Source organism: Chlorocebus sabaeus, chromosome 1 (assembly GCF_047675955.1).
Source record: "Chlorocebus sabaeus isolate Y175 chromosome 1, mChlSab1.0.hap1, whole genome shotgun sequence".
Classification (NCBI taxonomy): Eukaryota; Metazoa; Chordata; class Mammalia; order Primates; family Cercopithecidae; genus Chlorocebus; species Chlorocebus sabaeus.
Window position 1 is genome coordinate 80,905,060 of NC_132904.1, and position 22,004 is coordinate 80,927,063.

Here is a 22,004-nt window from a genome sequence, read left to right on the forward strand (position 1 = left end):
TCTACTAGAAACCAGACTGCTATCATGCTGCAGGTACGTTGTTTTCATTTTTCCTTGGAACAACCAGAAGGTGCCCAGCTTTGATGAGAAGAGTCAAGAGAGTTGCTGCATCTGTAAGTTTTATTCCAAATATTAGAATCAGCAGTATAAGAATAATGTGTTTGTAACAGATAAAATGTTATACAATCAAAACCATATAATGGTTTCGATTTTAGGTGGAGGCTGCCTACATTTTAAGACATGTAGACTCAAGCTTATCTTTAAATGTCTATATTCAAATTTCATAAAATTCATATCCCTATATAAACATATTAAAATAGGAAATTTCCATGATATTTCCCTTTCCCATCTGATCAATCACATTGTTTTTCCTCTTCAAGCTCTCTTACTGTCAATTTAATGTCCATATTGCCCTCTTCAGCAAACTGTCTACAGATAGAGGCAGATAGCCTGTCTACTTCTGTCTGTTGCATGAATTACTTTTTCATATGTCAGTCAATTCAATCTTGCTCACCCATATCAGGGTGAAAAAAAAGAATATTCAATTCAGCTTTTTTTCCTTCCAGAGAACAGACACAAGGAAAGGGGTTTCAGTGACAAGAAAGACAGGTGGATAGATCACTCACAACGATGGTTAAGCAGATCCTGCTATATTTAGGATAGGTGGAAATTTATCTAGGAATTTTAAACAGGAACTACTTTCCTATTTGTATTTCCTTCCTTCCTTCCTTCCTTCCTTCCTTCCTTCCTTCCTTCCTTCCTTCCTTCCTTCCTTCCTTCCTTCCTTCTTTCCTTCCTTCCTGCCTTCCTGCCCTCCTGCCTTCCTGCCTTCCTGCCTTCCTGTCTGCCTGCCTGCCTGCCTGCCTGCCATCCAGTAAAAAAATTAAGTATGTTTTAAATTGCCAACTGGGCATAGTAATCTATTGTGGTAGGTATTATAGAAGACATCATAGGAGCACCGTAATAGGATACAATCATAGGAAAGGTACTCATTCTCATTACCAAATAAAAGCAAATTACAATAGCAATGTCCTGCAATTTTTAACCTACCAAAGTAATAAAGGATTTTACAAAGATAAAAACATCAAGAGTGGAAGCAGAAAGACATGTTCATACACTCTTCAAGTGGGGGAATTATAAATTGGTAAAGTAAATAATTTTAGACGCAATTTGGCAATTAACTCTAAGCTCTATGGGTCAATAATCAGTCTCTCTTATTTTCCAGTATATCCCCATTGATTAACCTAGTGTTTTGTCTTGTGTTAACTGTTCAATAATGAATTACTGAATGAGTATTGACTGAATGACTATGTAAATATTATGAACCTTAAAAAATTCACACCCTTTGACTTAATAATTGCTTTTTTCTAAAAATATATCCTCATGAGAAATGTAGTCAAAAGTACTAGTACACCAAGGTTTACTTCACTATTGTTTGTATTAAAAAAAAAAAAGGTAACCTACATGTCCAACATTATGGGTTTTGGTAGAAAAAGAATATTTGGCACTCATTAAAGAAGATGTCAACAAGCAGCCAACAAACATGAAAAAAAGCTCATAATCACTGGTCATTAGAGAAGTGCAAATCAAAACCACAATGAGATACCATCTCATGCCACTTAGAATGGCGATCATTAAAAAGTCAGGAAACAGGCCAGCGCGGTGGCCAGTAAACCCAGCACTTTGGGAGGCTGAGGTGGGCGGATCACAAGATCAGGAAATCGAGACCATCCTGGCTGAGATGGTGAAACCCCATCTCTACTAAAAATACAAAAAAAAATTAGCCAGGCATGGTGGCAGGCGCCTGTAGTCCCAGCTACTCGGGAGGATGAGGCAAGAGAAGAGCGTGAACCCAGGAGGCGGAGCTTGCAGTGAGCCGAGATCATGCCACTGCACTACAGCCTGGGCGACAGTGAGACTCTGTTTCAAAAAAAAAAAAAAGAAAAAGAAAAAAAAGTCAGGAAATAACATGCTGGAGAGGATGTGGAGAAACAGGAATATTTTTACACTCTTGGTGGGAGTGTAAATTAGTTCAACCATTGTGGAAGACAGTGTGGCGATTCCTCAAAGATCTAGAACCAGAAATACCATTTGACCCAGCAATCGCATTACTGGGTATATACTCAAAGGATTATAGATCATTCTACTATAAAGATACATGCACACATATGTTTATTGCAACACTATTCACAATAGCAAAGACTTGGAACCATCCCAAATGCCCATCAATGATAGACTGGATAAAGAAAATGTGGCACACATACACCAGGGAATACTATGCAGCCATAAAAAAGGATGAGTTCACGTCCTTTGCAGGGACATGGATGAAGCTGGAAACCATCATCCTCAGCAAACTAACATAGGAACAGAAAACCAAACACTACATGTTCTCACTCATAAGTGAGAGTTGAACAATGAGAACATGTGGACACAGGGAGGGGAACATCACACACTGAGGCCTGCTGGAGTTGAGGGGCTAGGGGAGGGATAGCATTAAGAGAAATACCTAATGTAGATGATGGGTTGATGGGTGCAGCAAACCACTGTGGCACGTGTATACCTATGTAACAAACCTGCACGTTCTGCACATGTATCCCAAAAGTATAATTTAAAAAAATGATGTCAACAAGAAAAATATTTTGCTAACTTAGAAAAATGTTCACAATATGATGTTAATTTTTAAAAAGCAGTATGGTTTTATATTCTTAACTTCTCACTTAATAGACATATATAAAGGAGACTCAAGTTTAGCTAGATCTGTGAGCATGTACCAATAAAAGTATGTATCTTTCACTGAAGATACACATACAGAGACAGTTAAAGGACCAAAAAGTTGTTACTACATTAACTGTAGTCAACTCTAGGTAGAATTACAGGTGAGTTTTAATTTTTTTAAAATATTTAATTTAAACTATTTTTTACCATAAGCTTGTATTATTATTTAATCCAAAACTGAAGAATACAAATTGTTTTTTTAAGTAGCTAGAATACTCAGTTTTAAACTAAAAGGATTTACGATTAACTACTAGTTTTTATTTTATTAAAAAATAAAACTTGGGCCGGGCATGGTGGCTCATGCCTGAAATCCTGGCACTTTGGGAGATCAAGGAAGGTGGATCACTTGAGGTCTGGAGTTCTAGACCAGTTTGGCATGGTCAAAACCTGTCTCTGCTCAAAAAAAAAAAAAAAAAAAAATCTATCTATCTATATCTATCTGTCTATCTATATATAGATATAGACTATAGATATAGAGATATAGACTATATATCTATATATAGATAGACAGATAGATATCACACACACACTAGCCTGCCATGGTGGCGTGCCCCTGCAGTTCCAGGTACTCACAAGGCTGAGGCAGGAGGAATGCTTGAACCTGGGAGGGCAGAACTGAGATTGCACCACTGCACTCCAGCCTGGGTGACAGAGTGAGACTCTGTCTGAAAAAATAAAATAAAATAAAACAAAACAAAACTTGAAGTTGGAAACATAATTTTAAAAATTGTAATTAAGTATGATAACATGTATTATAGAGATTGAATAAAATAGATTAGAGAAATGAAAAATCAGTGTGCAAACATAATCAACTTTAGAACCAGTACATAAACTGAGCTTTATCAACTTTAGAACCAGTACATAAACTGAGCTTTGAACAATGAATGTCATGGATAACTAACTATAATAACCACAATTGTAACAATCAACATTGACTGCTAACTAAATAGTGCAGCCTGTCAGAATAAAGTGCAAATGTGTTCAATCATAGATTTTTTATGCAATGGTGCCAACTACTGTACTCCAAGCACTTATAGTTAATGATGAAAATGATGAAGAAAAAGATCATGTAGTCTACAATACAGAAATAATAGTCTACAATACAGAAACTAATTATAAAATGTATTTCGTGACATTATTTCAACTTTACAGAGAACAAGTGACTTTCTAAGTTAAACTATGAAATTGTGTAAGATCAAAATTTTTGTCCAATTTCCTCTCTAACTATAGTACTCTACCTTCCATTACTGAAATAGTATGACCCACTTGAATATGGAACCTAATTTCTAAACAATGATTCCAATATTTTAATAGCACCACAGAATTGAATAAGAATCTGAGTTAAACTAAAAACAAAACAAATAAACAAAGGAGACAAAACAGTAAATCTGTGTAAACTTAAAATAATAGGCTTGTTATTAAGTTGAGCTACTGTGGGAATAGAAGGTGTCATTCTTGATCTTAAGACACCTGCATAATTAGTAATAATAATAAATTCAAACCGATTGAGTGCCTTTATATACAAGGCCCTGTATTAATATTCATTCAGAAACCAAGAACACTTTATTCACTTACTGTTATGCACTAAGCACTGGGGAAACAGAGGTAAATAAGACAGGTCGTGCTCTAAGGAAATCCAGGTTAATGGAGCAGAAACATACTGAAAAGTATCAATACTTATCCACAACTATGGTAAAAAGTGATAAGTTGTGCAGGTTATCCTGCAAGACATACAGGCATTGAACACATAAGTTCTTCTTCTCCACAGCCATAAATGCAGAAAAGTCTTGGCCCCAAATCATAATTTAATAATAATGCTACACAAATTGTCACAAAGAGGCCACAAGATTGAACAGCTAGGCTACTGTGAGTTAGGCTGCATGCTGGGGATATGAGGAATCTCACACTCTCTAATCTGGGAGACTGAGAAGGAAACTAACCACAATGTAAGGCAATACTCTAATTTTGCAGGATCCCATGTTAAATAGCCATTTTGAGAGCTCAGATAAAAAGATTAAAGAAGAATATGTGCTTAATCCAGATTTTGAAAAATGGACAGGCTTTGTTAGGCAGAAAGGGACATTCCATCAAGTGGGAAATGGAAAGCCGACAGCCTAGCGCAGAGGTTAGCAAACTTGCTTCTTTAAGAGGTTGCATAATAAATATTTTTTCTGACTTTCTGGCCTTATAGTTTCTATCACAACTACTCAACTCTGCCATTGCAGCACAAAAACAGCTACAGACAATATGTAAACAAATAAGCATGGCTGTGTTCTAATAAAATTTATTTATAGATAGTATAATTGGAATTACTCATGATTTTCATGTCTGAAATATTATTTTGATTTTCTTCAACATTAAAAATAATTCTTAGCTCAAGAGCTATACAAAATGAAGTATCAGACTGGATTTAGCCTGTAGCTATAGTTTGGTGACCCCTGGACTAGTTGGAAGGCCAGTTAAACACACAGATATAATGGTACACAAAATAATACTGAATATCTCAACTAATAGTTCAATTCTATCAGATTCAACCTTTCCATTTTATAATAAATGTTTTGTAATATCTTCCTTTTTCATCTGAAATAAAATTCATAGATGATACAACTGCCTACACATGTTTTTTTTAAATGTAGTGCCTTCACCAAAGTAAAAGAAGAAATAAAAAGAAAGTATATTAAACTAATGTGTTGAAAACATATTGCAGGTTATCCTGCAAGACATACAGGCATTGAACACATAGTTCCTCTTCTCCACAGCCATAAAAAAGCCATAAATGTCTTAGCCCCAAAACATAATTTAATAATGATGCTACAAGAATGAAAATATGGCAATCTGTGAGTCCTACTATGCCAGACAATGTAATGATGTATTGAAATGCTTGCATATATTTATAAAGAATAAATTTAGATTTAAATGGAATAAAGAGACCAGATTCCATATTTTACAAAAGGTACAGGCAAATAAAAGAGCAGATATAGAATGAATTCTAGGTTAAAAATTAGTGTTAGAAAAAGTAATAGCAGATCATTTGTATTTGATAAAATGTCAGAGGAAATAACTTTAATAGTTGAAATACAGACAATTTAACAAGCAAAATTGCAGATGGTAGGAGTAAGTTAAAAGTGTATCATATTCTTGCAGATAAACTGGGTCTTACTGATATGTTTAATGTCAAAATAGGGCATGCCAGTAAGAGAGTCATCTATCTATCTATCTATCTATCTATCTATCTATCTATCTACCTACCTACCTACCTACCTACCTACCCACTTACCTATTCTTGTTTGGAATTCCTTCTCATATGAAGGCATATGTTTGATTTCTAGCAGTCTGCAATTCTATCCTTTGATAGATAATGAGGAATGATAGATACAGACTCTGAAACCTAAGGGCTTATAGGGAAGTTGAGTTTTCATACAAGTTGACTTTGAGATTTGATATAATATCAGAGCAATATTTAAAAAAACAGAAAACTCTAGAATACAATTTAATTACTTGGCATATGATGTCAGGTAATTTGCACAAATAGATTTCTCATTATGCTTTAAATTGCTTTAAAGATTAGTGTATAGTATGGCAATCAAATAAAATATTTAAAAAACAACTTTATTAATTAAATTTGGTGAGATCTCTGTATTTTATGTTTCTATCAAGTTAAAATATTTGATTCTAGATCTTTTGACCAACATCACCCCTTTTCTGTCCACTGGGGACTAAGGTTAATGATAATGTTTTGTATATTTTAAAATAGCTACAATAACAGATTTCACATGTTTTTTTCACGTGACCACAAAGAAATAATAAGCGTTGGAGATGATTGACATGTTAATTACTCTGATTTAATTATTTCACAATGTATACATGTACTAAAACATCACATGGGGCCCCTTAAATATATATAATTACTGTTTGTCAACTAAAAACAAAATAAAACTTGAACCAAAAAATTAAAATATTTGGTTCCAGATCTATCAACAGGAGTCTCAAATCTCTTTACTTGCATATTTGAGGATGAAATCTATACACGCAGATTGACGCAGGAGAGGTGTGTCAATACTAAAATCAGCATTATATTGTAAGGATGTGATCTTCCGAAATGGGGAACAACTGACAAAATTGCTAACAGAACAAAGTATAATTGTCCCTTGATTTTTGCGCAGTTACAGTCCCAGAAAATGTAATTATTATTAAATCCATGCAAAAATACTCGTTTGTAAAACTGAGTTTGATTTTAGGCTTAGATAATAATAAACTTTTTCCGTTAATCTTCATGAACATCTAGTGGAATGTTAAAAATTGTGCAGTACCTGGTGCAATTATTTGGGGGGCAGGACCACTCTGCATATTATGGTGTCTAGCATCCCTGGCCCTCTTCCCCTAAATCCCAGTATCACTTCTGATCTTTAACAACACTTAAGTACTTCTCTGCTCTTCTGAAGTGCTTTCTTACCAGTCAAAATGGCTATTAAAAAGTCAAAAAGTAAGAGATGTTGGCGAGCCTGTTGAGAAAAGGGAATGCTTATCCACTTCAGTGGGACTGTATATTAGTTCAACCACTTTGGGAAACAGATTGGAAATTTCTCAAATAACTTAAAAAAAGAACTACCATTCAGTCCAACAAATCCATTACTGAGTAGATACCAAAAGGAATATAAATTATTCTACTATAAAGACACATGCACATGTATGTTCTCTGCAGCACTTTCACAATAGCAAAGACATGGAATCAACCTAGGTGTCCACCAAAAGTAGAAGAGATAAAGAAATTGTGTACACTGACAACATAGAATACTATACAGCCATAAAACAGAATGAAATTATGTCCTTTGCAGCAACATAGATGCAGCTGGAGGTCATTATCCTAAGCAAACTAACGCAGGAACAGAAAATCACTTATAATCCCACTTATAAGTGGGAGCTAAACATTGAGAAGACATGAACACAAAGGGGAAAAATAGGCACCAGGCTTACTTGAGGGTGGATGGTGGGAAGAAGGTGAGGACTGAAAAGCTACCTATTGAATATTATATTACTACCAGGGTAATGAAGTAATTTGTACACCAAACCCCAGGAACACACAATTTACTCATGTAACAAACCTGCACATGCACCCCCCTGAGCCTAAAATCAAACTTGGAAAAAAAATTAAAAAATAATTTCTAGGGGCTGTCCTCTCTCCATCTGTCCTTGGGGATCACTGGTCTAAATTCTGAGTAAAAACAATAGGTTTATGTAACTTTTTGTATAATGCCCAACACTTAATTATCAATAAATTGCATGCCTCATAATTATCTGACAATAATGACTCCTCATATAAGCACAGAACGGCTGGGAGAGGGAGGGCAACTTGTAACAGTAAAAGGAAAACTCAATTCCGAGTTTAAGGACATGGACCAATTCTACTACAAACTGAAATGACCTTGAGCAATTCTCTTAACTGTTCTAAGGTACAGTTTCTCCTTTGGAAAATGTACTAGGTGACTACTAAGTTTCCATACAGTTCTGATATAATTACAAAACATCTAGATGTCTTTAGGAAACTAAAAGAATGGAACAAACTAGAGAATGAAGGAGAATAAAACCAGGTGAGGCTACACTTGTAACAGATCAAATAATATCAGAAAAAGAGGATGGACAATGAAGAAGGTGGTATCAAACAGAGATTCGATCCTTGGCGTGATGGATACATAGGGAGATAGAACGTTTGTATGAGATTCACACTCAGCAATGTGAGATGATGCTCTTGTACTAAAGACAGTGTCTCTCTGCACTTTTATTTTGTATTTATATTAAATTTACAATAAGTGGTTCCGAAATACCACAAATGTTGCAAACTTGAATCCAATTTACAAGTTACACAGCAAGTGTCTTATTCTGATGTTAAGTGCTGTGGGAATCAACTCCAGCTGCTTCAGATCTACATAGTTCTCGACCATAATAAAGGAGGGAAGGGATCTTCAGGGACCCAACTCAGGGTTCCTGAGACCAGAAAATAAAGTAGGCTAAGGGAATCCAAGATTCTGCAGGGGAATTCCCGTACTCCCAACCATGTAGAACTTCCCAATGCCTTAAGGAAATTTCTGTTAAATTAGAGATTTACAGAGGTCTCTATAGGGTATTTTACCTCCCAGGGTACTTCAAAAGGTCTTATGTTTGCAAGATGTGGTGGAGAGAATAAGGAACTCATACACACCTGCATTTGAAATGCATTCTGCCTTTATCAGTTGTGTGATCATAAGCATTACTCTTAGGTTCCATTTCCACATCTTCAAAATGGAGATAACAACATCACTCTGTTAGTGTTATTGGGAAAATTGAAGGAAATGACTAACGTGTAGCACAGTGTCTCACACATTGTGAGCATGGTGAGTATGCAATAAATATTGTCATTTTTGTTCTTTTCTTTCCCATTCTGTGTGCTTGGCCTCTCCTTGCCCTGCCCTAGAGAGAATGCTCTGCTTACGTCAGCATCCAGCAATATGGGTGCCAGGAGTGTTGACCAAATGGCTTCACATCCACCACAGAAATGCCTACAGTTTTAATTCCTTCTGTGTTATCACTTGCTCTCTTCTGTTTCCCTTACCTGGGGGTCAGCTGGTATTTCCCAGAGACAAGAAAGTCTTATTCTTCCTTGGTAAGGGGCTGTCTTTCTAAAAGGAATAAGTCGAAGCAGGCACTGAGTTAAAACAAGCTGTCAGATCTTTCTGGTTGAGCATAAACTGAGCCTAAGATTTTATCCTAGGGCAACCCTACTTCTTGGACTAAAAAGTCCTCTGCACTCAAGTTGCTGCAAACTGCTGGTTCTGGAGTTGCTGCAAAGGAACTGTAAGGGGAGATTTACAGAGCTTGGCTTCAAACACAGTTGTTCTTGCAGAGTTTTGCTGAGGAAATCTTTCAGCATTTCCTTACCTCTACATACAAGCTTATGGGAATGCTACTTCATCAACACAATTCTATTTTACATGATTTTTTTTCTAGTGTGCATATTTATAAATTGCTGAGAACCTTGAAGGACATAATGTCACCTCAGTATCAGCATCATGTGGTACTATGCCAAAAGTTTCTGGACAGTTGCCTAGCCTAGCCTTCATCATTATAAGGAAGACAATCAAAACATTCAGTGAAAAAACCATAAATTCGAATGAAAGAGCACAATACGAATGATGAATTTGGTGGACAGTAAGTTCTTCAGGTTAAAAAACACACTTTAGGTATCATTAATAATAATAAATACCATTTCCTGAGTAATTGTGTTATAAGTGCCATACTGGGGTTTTTATATACAGTATTTTCAATTCTTATAACATTTCCCTGCAACACGAATTTATTATCCCAAGTTTTACGGAGGAGAAAAATGAGGCTTAGAGAGGTTAAGCAAATAAGGTCACACAGAGCTAGTAAATTCAAATTTGAGATTGTCTGGCTTTTAAGTATAAATCACTTCCAAAGTTCCTCCCAGTAATTAGTAAGTATCAGTTGACACAGTCACATACTATTAGTACTGGATAAGATCTGGGTGTTCATCTAGAAAACCAGTTGTCTTACAAACAGAGAAACGGAGGCTCAAAGAGTTCACTGATGATGAAGCATAACAAATAGAGAGTGGCAGAGCAGGCACTCAAACTTTATGAAGTCCTCATCAAGGCGGACCCAGCTCTCTCTGACCAGGCCCCATCTTCCTCTCCAGGCATCTTTTTTTTTTTTTTTTTTTTTTTTTTTTTTTTTTTTTTTTTTTTGAGATGGAGTTTCGCTTTGTCGCCCAGGCTGGAGTGCAGTGGCCGGATTTCAGCTTACTGCAAGTTTGACCTCCCGGGTTTATGCCATTCTCCTGCCTCAGCCTCCCGAGTAGCTGGGACTGCAGGCGCCCGTCACCTCGCTTGGCTAGTTTTTTTGTTGTTTGTTGTTTTTTGTTTTTTTTGTTTTTGTATTTTTTTTAGTAGAGACGGGGTTTCACCGTGTTAGCCAGGATGGTCTTGATCTCCTGACCTCATGATCCGCCCGTCTCAGCCTCCCAAAGTGCTGGGATTACAGGCTTGAGCCACCGCGCTCAGCCCAGGCATCTCTTCTAACGAACCTGCTCTCCAAGGCTCAATGTTCTGGGCAAATAGAACTGAGTGCACAGGCACCAAGGTGTTATATGCTTTTCTGTATTTTTCATTTCTGCTCAAAAATTTATCTCTTTTTATCTGCTTAATAAACATCTACAACATTTTTATTTCAATTCCATCAAAGTATCACTACTTCTATGAAGCCCTCACTGATTCATTTCTGTTCCTAGCCAATCAAAAAATATATTAAGAAACAGGTTAGTAATAGCCATTACTTATTATTCATTCATTACTTAAATATTAATTGAGCCTTTGCCATATGAAAGCACTATGCTAACATTTTGTTTATCATTCATCACCACAACCCTCTGAGGTAGGTGTTATTTATATCCTCATTTTATAAAATAGAAAATCTTGGCCACGCACAGTGGCTCACACCTGTAATGCCAACACTTTGGGAGGCTGAGGCGGGCAGATCACGGGTCAGAAATTTGAGACCAGACTGGCCAATATGGTGAAACCCCATCTCTAATAAAAACATGAAAAGAAAAAAAAAAAGTAGCCAGACGTGGTGGTGCGTGCCTGTAGTCCCAGCTACTGAGGAGACTGAGGCAGGAGAATCACTTGAATGTGGAAGGCAGAGGTTGGAGCGAAACGAGGTGGCACCACTGCACTCCAGGACCAGTGCAAGACTGCATCTCAAAAAACAAAACAAAACAAACAAACAAAAAAACCCCAGAAAGTCTTAAAAGCTTAAAGAAATGCAGCATTTACCAAGTATCTCGATTTTTTTTTACTCCTCTGTATCCTGAATATGCATTCATTGTGGTATCTGCAGTACTCTCTGAGATTTTGCTTAACTTCTAAGTTATGACTTATGATGATATAATTATTTGTATATCACGGTATACATGGTATATCATTTGCTAAATTTTATGGGCCATTATAGACTGTAAGCTCCACAGTAGTAGGAGAGATACCTACTTTCTTTACAATTTTATTTATTATTTATTATTATTATTAGTGTTATTATTTTTGAGATGGAGTCTCACTCTGTCACCAGGCTGAAGTGCAATGGCGCAATCTCAGCTCACTGCAACCTCCACTTCTTGGGTTCAAGCGATTCTCTTGCCTCAGCCTTCCAAGTAGCTGAGACTACAGGCACCCGCCACCACTCACAGCTAATTTTTTTTTTTTGTATTTTTAGTAGAGACGGGGATTCACCATGTTGGCCAGGATGGTCTAGATCTCTTGACCTGATCCTCCCACCTTGGTCTCCCAAAGTGCTGACATTACAGTTGTGAGCCACCGGACCTGACCTTTTCTTTTCTTCCTTTTTTTTTTTTTTGAGAGCAAGTCTCACTCTGTAGCTCAGACTGGAGTGCAGTGGCGCCATCTTGGCTCACTGCAACCTCCACCTCCTGAGTTCAAGCAATTCTCGTGCCTCAGCCTCCTGAGTAGCTGGAACTACGGTGTGCACCACCATGCCTGGCTAATTTTTGCATTTTTAGTAGGGACAGCGTTTCACTATGTTGGCCAGGCTGGTCTTGAACTCCTGGCCTCTAGCGATTCACCTGCCTCTGTCTCTCAAGTGCTGGGATTATAGACGTGAGTCACCGCACCCAGTATGTGTACTATAATATTATACTCACAAGGGCTGACAGAATAGTACACAGTAGACGCTCAGTACATGATAGTCAGAGAGAGAGAGAGAGAGAGAGAGAGAGAGAGAGAGAGAGAGAGAGAGAGAGAGGAAGGAGAGGAGAGAGGAGAGGAGAGGAGAGGAGAGGAGAGGAGAGGAGAGAGACAGATAAATGCACAAAACTCTGGTCTGAGTCTCCACTGTTCTATGCTGCCTCCCTAGATTAGTCTGAATTGGGAAGAAATGTCACATAAACAACGATGGACATATTTCTTCCTAAGACTGTCACTAACATCCTAGATGTACATTTTGGAACTCACTTCTGGGCACTATAATTTTCCATTTCCTTACCTATGATTATGGTTATATTAATTCTACAGATCCAAATGGAATGAAAACTTATTTGAGACGGGACAGAAGCTGATTTTTAGACCTGCTGAAGAACAACATAATGACAGAGTCCTGTTAGCACACAGTACCCCAAATAACAGAAGTTTGGAAAAGAGCCTTGGGAGGAACTCAAGTCATTACCATGGCCCTCTATTATAGCAGCTGGAAATCACACTGCTGATTTCCACGTAATACTGCAAATATCTCCGAGGGCAAGATCCAAGCTCCCAGATGCTTAACAACCCTCAGGCACGTTCTGTACCACATGTGAGTCCCTGGACTATTTAAAAACATGCACTATTCTTTATGCTTTATCAAGGATTCTAATGTTTAATATCATTAGCCTCCAGTTTTAGGTTTTACAATATTTCACAGGACATTCCCAGTTAATTTAAGGGGTAAAAAGTAGTATCATGAAATTCGAAAAACGGCCTTAGTTTTAGTGGACACATGAATATATATATAGGTATACACAGGTTCTTATTTTGGTCATAATATGCCTAAGTGTATAGTACTTACACATCTCTATATAATTTAGATATTAGGTGTATGCTATGGATGCATATATCAATGGAAACAGATCTATAAATATGCATATATCAGTTGTTTTGAGGACCTACTAGAAGGAAATAAAATTTACATGAAAAAATACTTTATATGGATAGAATGCAGCATTCTTTGGAAGAACAAGCTGATATACTCCAGGACAGAAAAATTGGAATAATATAGAACTCTAATTTTTATATGTGTACATATATATGCATATATATTACTTATATATATATAAAATATGTTAATATAAACAAGTAGTTATAGTGAAACATTTGAATACATATATTAAACTCTGTGTATATATATGTGTAGAGACAATTGACATTATTTAACATAATGTATTTGAAAGTTTTCAAGCATGGGGTAAAGCCAGATTAATCAATTTAGCATAGCACTTTTATAGGACTGAAATGGTAAAGGGCAGAAAGGTCTGGTAAGTGAAGAGTGTTAAAACATTGAAAGTCCTAAAAGAAATGATTTCATTGCTCTAGTATTTGTGGATCACTAGTAGTCCCAGTCAATAATACAGTACTTGCGAATGGGAGGGAAAATGTATAGAAATGCTTATGCAAACGAATAAGGAGAGATGGTGGCTACCTCAATTTGTTGCCTTCTTATATGTCACTGGATCTCTAATTATCAGTATGCGGTCTATTTCAATCCTTGAAAGCCTTAAATGGTTGTAAGTTTCAGGCAAGTAGGAGGCATTGTTAAAAACTAAAGAAATAAAAAGTTTCCCTCAGTAGATGAAAAATGTATGAACATTTTTAGAGTTTGGTTATTATAACCTAGTATTAGAGATTTGGGTTTGGGAAGTTACCATTTATGAAATAAAAAGTATATTACATCTTGGATTAAAATAATTGCAACAGTAAAGCAAGTATGCTTTCTCTACTCTGTGCAACAATCACATTCTAGATTAGCATCTAATAAATAGGCTTGTCTTCCTAGCCTATGTGAGCCTTGAGAATTTAATGTAACCAATACAGAGATATAAGCTAAAGACATTTAAATGAATTTATTTGTTAAAGAGTATATAGAGTGTTCACAATTGCTAAGACTCTTTATTCAGTTTGGAATTCATGTTAGCTTTAAATAATAACTGCATTTCTAAATGTTAAGCTCCATTTTAAGCCAAACCAGTTTAATAATAAAATGATAATATATTTTTGATTTAAATCAAGAGGCTGAGATGCGCTGTCTCTCTAAGCAAAGTTTATAATTCCATGTAAATCAATCAAAAGCCATATATATGGCTATGTATATGTAACTATATTATTAAGGCCAGTGATAAATGACATTCTTGGAAGTACTTTTTACAAACTATTATTAAAATTAAAATATTCTCTACACCTCCCACCAAAACATTTTATTCATGATCAATATCTACTTCTCCACTATGTTAAAATCATATTGAAATTGAGATTGATTTTTTCCTGCAAATATAGCTTTTTTCTTTTCAATACATATTTAAGAACAGTCATTGTTCTGTATTTATGACAGTGACTACAGGTACATTTTATTTACATTTAACAGCAGCATTTGCAGGAAGTTATCTTCTCTCCTTTGAATGAAGAGAGAAAAAAATGAGCCAATTTTATTTCTGATAAAATGATAGTAGTCTGGGGGCTAGAATAACCTAGGAATCAAATGAAAGGTATCTACACATCTGCTTTAGAAATGCATTACAGAAGAAAGAGAGCTATAGATGTTAATATAAATAAACTTATTGCTTCTCTATGAATAAATGAAGTGCTTCATTCTTTATTCTAAGTTTAATCATCCTCTATTTTGCTCTTAATTATTCCTTTTCTTTGTAAAATTAATTATTTAGTGTAAATAATGTTTCTTCTCCATAACTGAAAAGGCATACAGCATTATAAGAGTAAAATTAGAATAGCATACTTCAAATCACTATTTTCTATAGCTAAATAAACAAATGTTCTTTTGCCTTTAAAGAGATGGAAAGTTCGGTTAAAATTTGTTTTCTCTCTATTCTTTAAAATAATAAATAGGCAGGACTGAACAAAAGTTTAAAATGATAAGAAGTAAAAGGGCTACTAAAAGACTATAATGCAAAATAATATAACCTGAGGACTAGAGAAATTGAACTTGGTGAAAAGTCAGTGAAATAAACTGAATACAGCATCCCTAGACTTTCACAGGCCACCCAGAGGTATGAGCCCACAAACATGTGTGAAAATGACAGGTTTTTCTTGGCCTAATATTTTACATACAGGCATACCCATGGTACTCTGCAAAGTTTCCAAGCCATTCTAACCTTAAACAACTTGCTCTCACTTTCTTCAGATACTCAAGGGAAAGTCATAAGGAAAAGGCTCACCTGTGCTGGGCTGAACCAACCATGTGGGCAGGTACAATGCTCCCCACAAGTCCCTTTGCCCTTGGTGCTCGTCTTGTGGGGGCTTTTCCGCACACTGTCCCACAAGGTCCTGTTGAAGCTGGACCCCCCGGTCCTGTTTGAAGCTGGGCCCCCTGGTCCTGAGGAAGGCATGGTCTGAGAACTGTACCCGAGTCCCTGAGAGTTCCTCTGCCAGCCACAAGCGCAGTGGGCATCCCTGATCAGGGTGGGCGCACTCCTGCCGGCATCCATCCCATCGGACCCCCGGCTGCAGCTGTGTTGCTTGGTGAGGTATGCATTCATACTGCACTGATGCCTACTCTTTCCTTTGGTCAGCTCTGCACAGAAATGTCTCCTCCCTCACACCCCTTTCTTCCAGGCAGTTGTAAAAGTCTTTTTTTCCCCCGTAGATCCCTCAGTATCTTTGACAGCTGCTATAAGCAGTGCATCGTGGGAGCAGTGGGAGCAGCCAGAGCAGCTCCGCACAGCATTATCTGCGGGCTGGTAGCTCTTTGTCAATAGATGACTCAACTCACAGAGCAACTTGACAGTATCCCTGCTCTAGGCAGAAGCAATCAATGCTCCACACAGCTGGGCTACAAGACTGTACACTGTGTTACAAACCCTTTTTGGATGGAGCCCTACAGTAAAGAGTAACTCTTTGCAGTTTGGCATTCTGGCTTTTCCCTTTCCTTGCTGATCCTCACACAAAATACAAACCTTAGGAAAAAGAACTTATTATGAGATTCTTATGAGCTTAGCAGGACCCTTCTTTCCAGAAAGGATGCATCTAGGCTTAAACTTTATAGCATAAGCAATAAAAAATGATGGGAAAGTTAACCTGTAAAGGAATTTTCAACATTTACAGGAATCACTTATCTAGAGAGAGATTTGCCAAGACACAGACCCAATCACAAAGTAACTATATCAGATCATCAATATTAACTCTAAAGAACATAAATTCATTTGGAAAAATCGTCGAGGTCACAGCATTATACTAGAGTCCCTTAAAATTTGGAAGTTTGTTTTAAATCACGATTATGCATTATAATCCAAACATATATTATTTATGCTATACACAATTATTAATTCTTTCTTATTCAAAGTAAGGCAGTTTTCAAGGTTTAAAACTGATGGGTTGGGCTTATTTTAAAACAGTATTTTTCCTTACCCCAAATTATTCTGAGGGTTTCCTTTCAAATACCTTACCACAACAAGTACATTCACCACAGAGAGAGTCTGCGTTTTAAAGTGAAAGATACATCCAACTCTGCCATACAGTATTTTGGTTTCCAAAGACAGAATTTTCAAATTCTTTCACTGAAAAATGAGCTATTTTTTCCACCTTAAAGCAATTGCCTTCCAAAGAGGATTTTTGTTTTAAATTTTAGCATGCTTGCTGAATCCATACATAGTATTTTCAGTGAAGTGAAAGGCTAATTGCCACAACATTAATAATTTTTATTCTGTTTGAAACTTTCCATATCCATTTCCAAAATGTCTATCCTTATCACACATTTCTGAGGAAATAATTTTGGTTTGATTGTGCAGCCAGTTACCATCCATGCAGGACCTAACAAAGATTGTATGATCCTATGAAATAGTTACTTTATCTGTAGACCATCAGATGCCATCAAATCGACCTTCTCAGTGGATTGACCAGGTGCTGGGTCAGTATAGGCCTGATTTTTGCCTGAGCTGACAAGGTGCTTATTGCAAGGACTGAGATCATAGCAAGTTCTACATTTGAACCTGAGACTCCCTGGATAAATCACTGTTAGACTTAAAAATCTGCCAAGTAAGGAGTAGGATCTTCTTTTTCCATGTATCTCCATATAAGCATACTTTTCCAAATTCTGCACAAGGGGCACTGTGCCCATCACAGAAGGCATTCAAAACATCTTTGTTCAATAATAATGGCCAGATATGTAAGTTTAGAGGGCAAGTTCTGGTTCATGTTATTGGCCATTTTTCTCTAAGCACCCTTCATACTGCCCACCACATAACAGGCAATAAATACATATATATGTTTGATGGATGAATGGATGGTTGGGTGGAAGTATAAATGGAAGGAAAAAGTAGAAAAATGAAGGAGTTGATATACTTTTTTAAAAATAATAATATTTAATTCAGCAATGTTCCAGAAACATAAACTATTCCTTTAAAGTTAACTTTAGTTCTGGTGTTGAGGTATTCTTGTTAAGGAAATTTGTCAAAAATATATGAAAATTAAACTGTTGGGCAGAAATAGCAAAGGCATTAATAGTTTTTTCCTTCTTAAAGAAGATCAGGAAGTCAAAATCAATACCTGAAGACAGTGAGAAAAAGGGAGAAATTCTCTCTCTCTCTCTCTCTCTCTCTTTCTCCCTCCCCCCTTTTTATTCTAGATGAATAGATTATGCCTGAAAGAACTGTTGGGTCAAATAAAACCCTAGAGAACTTCAGGCTTTTCTGGTGTCACCATGATGCATTACTATACAGTAGGATTTGATGTGATATAACAATGCCATCACTCTCAAATGAGAATATCAGAAAGTGATAAGTTTGGCTCTCTCCAATCTTATCTAACCACAGATGTTTCTCTAGTTTTTTAGGCAGATATCATTGCACAAAGGCCCACTAGCATCTTCAGGGGACACATGTCCTGTTCTCACCATTTGCCTCTCAAATATAAGAATCAGTCTACATAGACATAAGTCAGTGTGCATCCATCACAATTTTGTAATGGTGTGCGCAGCTAGCAGCAAGGCAGAAACAATTTTCTGACTTGATACTACTCAAGATATTACAAATCTTCACAGGGACTTAAATCAGTTATGAATGGGTTGTTCAGAATGAGCAATGTATTCCCATCACAAGGGCCATAGAATTTCTGTTTTAGTAACCTCAGCATGTCATTTCTTTGTAGATAAATAGCATCCATCATCCATTGCATAACTAACGTTATTTTGCTTAAAAGATCTTTAAGAATAAAGCAAACTTTTATTAAGCTTACTAAAAGACTACATTGAAATCACTCCTTCGGTTTAGTACATGTAAAGTAATTCCATACTCCTATCTTTCCCTCCCCACAAACAAGACTTCTCTTTTCAAACATGGCATTTGGCTTTCTGAGGACAGCCCACTTAAACAGATAAATATGTCAACTAGCCCTCTGTACTATAAGACAGACTCACTAATTAATGGTAATCCAATTTGATCAACTATAATTGGACAATTGTAATGACCATGAGATGACATGAAATTCTGGCCAAACAAGAATTAGCGATGCATAAGTACACATCCTACTTATCACTGTGATTTAACATGGGCAGATGGTGCACAGGGCAATGCCTAGATGAGATATAACTTATTGAACTCTCTTTGACCTGGCACTGACTACATAGAACAATCACTAGTTTCAAAGCAAGGGTTTAAGACTAATATCCTAGCTTGATTTGTTTAATAAAAATAGCAAAAATGGATAAATAAATTGTACTGCACTAAAATATGATACAGAATATTTTTCCAGATAAAATTTCCATCAGGCATTCCATCCATATGGGAAGTGAAAATATTAATTATAAAAGGAGAGTTAAGTGCTTGCTAAAGATTGGCTGGTAACAGAAATCCTTATCAGCCAGAAGTAATATTCCAAATAATCATAAAATGCTTTGAAAAGTGTGTGCAGTCTATTCCTATGATTGCAAAAACTAGAGATTTATAAATGCTAAGAAATTAGCATTCTTCTACATCTAATAACCTTTGGCCTAGACAATCTCCAGATCCAAGCACATTTCCTTCAAAATAAGAAAGCCAGGAATATGTAAAGTTTAGACTCTAAAATTATTTCCAAAATAATTAAACTAATTTAGTCGTAACTTTTGTGAGACACAAACAAGCAGGAATTTAGTGTGGAAGAAAACATGCTTAATTGATGCAAAGATTTAAACAAACCAGATGATTTAATGGAAAGTAGAAAAAACTTGTAAAATATCCCAAATTGTAACTAGCATAGTTGGATTTGGGTGAGTGTTGATGAGGAAGGGGTTAATCTGAATTAATTATGTCCAAATTATAAAATGGTCTTCGGGAAATGTAAATTTATTATATTCTAATGTACTTAGTAACACAATTCCAGAAATCAGAACACTATGTAACATTTCTTAAAGATTCTGAAAGAAACACTAGTAAAAAGGTAATCATTTAAAATTTGCATATCTTTGCAATTGAATCTAAGTGCTAAACTATACTTCTACCAGAAATTTGTTCTCATCCTTCAAGATTAAACTAATGTCACTTCTGTAAGCTTTTCAGATCCCCTTGGCATATTAAGTCATGCTCCACAGTATCTGTATACTTGTCTGTGTAAATTTCTTTAATATTTATCTATTTCTTTCAATCACCATGATGACCACTGTGACGTCTAACCTAGCATCATTTCTGTGTAGAACCGGTGAAACAGATTTCTAACTGGTCTCTGGCATACACCCTTACTCTAATTCATTCTCACACAGCACCCAGAGTAATTCCTAAAATGCAATTATGATCAGGTCCTTTATGCTTGATACCTGTCAATTAAATGTCATTTTCTGTAACTCTTTATCCTCATAGATAGTATAATGTTTAAAGTAGTTCAGATGGTCTTTAATCATGCCTGTGTGATCTGGCCTATGTGGCTTTTTACCAGTCTTGTCTGTGCCTCACACTCTTGCTCTGTCCTCCAACCACACAGACCTTAAATACTTGCACTCAGTCCTACCTTGTGGCCATGGAGGATGCTCTTTTCCCCACTTCATACTTTCATATAATTAATTCCTACTCACCCTTCTGTAGGCTGCATCAAGAGGCAACTCTCCCAAAACCACCCTAAATAGATAGTATAATCAAAAAAGAAGTGGGCTTACTATGCAACACAGCTCCAAAATAAAGCTTCTAGTCTTTACTTCCAACCAGATTGCCATCCAGATCTCTTTTACTTATAAATTCTGGTGTGTTCCCTGTCCTCTGGAGTTCAACTTGCATATCATCACCTCCTCAAGAAAGCATTCCCTGAACACTGGGTCACCTTCCAGGATAGCTCATGTCATCTTTCCATTAAACATTGATTTAGCACCTGTGCTTCACTATTACAACACTTAACAAAACTGTATTTAAAACAAGAATTACACTATAACTTAGCTTGTACCCTTTTCCCCAAACAGAATGTAAGTAGTTCCTAGTAGGGCAATGAGAGAACTCTCTTATTTGCAACTGTATCCTCTGAATTCAGCACCAAGCGTTTAACACTAATTGAAATAAGTCAAACGTGGAAGAAGACAAAAGTATCTTTCAATGATCACATCAATATAGGTATTCTGGCCTGTGTTCTACTTCTCAGTGTAAAATCAATAAATAAGCATTTTGATTTTGAAAACAAAATGGCAATGTGTTCCTATAGTCAGCACTTTAGTGGAACATTTAGTGTGGTTGAGTGGCATAAGTGTATGAACTAATTTTTTCAAAGAAATTTGCTAGTGGTCTTAGCACTGAAGCTGAAGCAGCTTCTGTTTATTTTAGCAAGATATTAATTCGTAAAAGCTGCACTTCCTGACAGCTGTGCATTTCTCTCAAGCTTTTTCAAGAGTTCTCCCTTTATAGCTAGATAGTACAAAAGAGGGAGCAGTTTTCTAAGTCAAAAGCCAGTTAGTGGTAAAACATGAAGAGAATCCTAAACTCCAAAGTCATTTTAATCTTAAAATAATATAAGCCAAGCCAAAAGTCATAATAATTTCACAAGACTTTTTTTTTTTTTTTTTTTTTTTTTTGACAATCTTACTCTGTTGGCCAGGCCGGAATGCAGTGTCACAATTTCAGCTCACTGCAACCTCCACGCCCCAGGCTCTGGCAATTCTCTTACCTCAGCATCCTGAGTAGCTGGGATTACAGGCATGCACCACCACACCCAGCTAGTCTGTGTATTTGTAGCAGAGACGGGGTTTCACCATGTTAGCCAGGCTGGTCTCAAACTCCTGATCTCAAATGATCTACTCGCCATGGGCTCCCAAAGTGCTGAGATTCCAGGCGTGAGCCACCACACCCAGCTGATAATTTCAGAAGATAATAAAAGTGTGCATCAAAGAATATAAAGGCATGGAAATATCTCCTCTACTTCCCTCCCAATCAAGTCACAAATTTAAAAAATATTAAACAGCATTATTATCCATAGCAAGTATTTTCTTTTTTTTTTTTTTTTTTTTTTAAGTTGTGGTAA

General features: G+C 36.4%; 1 protein-coding gene across 20 annotated transcripts in view; it reads right to left on the reverse strand.

Moving 5' to 3' along the window:
* Window positions 1–22,004, reverse strand: part of DLG2 (discs large MAGUK scaffold protein 2) — a 2,222,296-nt gene that overhangs the window by 843,334 nt on the left and 1,356,958 nt on the right. For 3 of the 20 annotated variants that reach the window (XM_038004877.2, XM_038004876.2, XM_038004875.2), the window contains exon 1: window positions 15,755–16,296. The exons of 16 other annotated variants lie outside the window; for them this stretch is intronic. In XM_038004877.2, coding sequence (XP_037860805.1) covers window positions 15,755–16,075 — 321 coding nt within the window. In that variant the 5' untranslated portion in view covers window positions 16,076–16,296. Of the gene's footprint in view, window positions 1–15,754; window positions 16,297–22,004 lie in introns of those variants that run through there. One more of the 20 variants, XM_008020357.3, reaches the window with a different exon arrangement.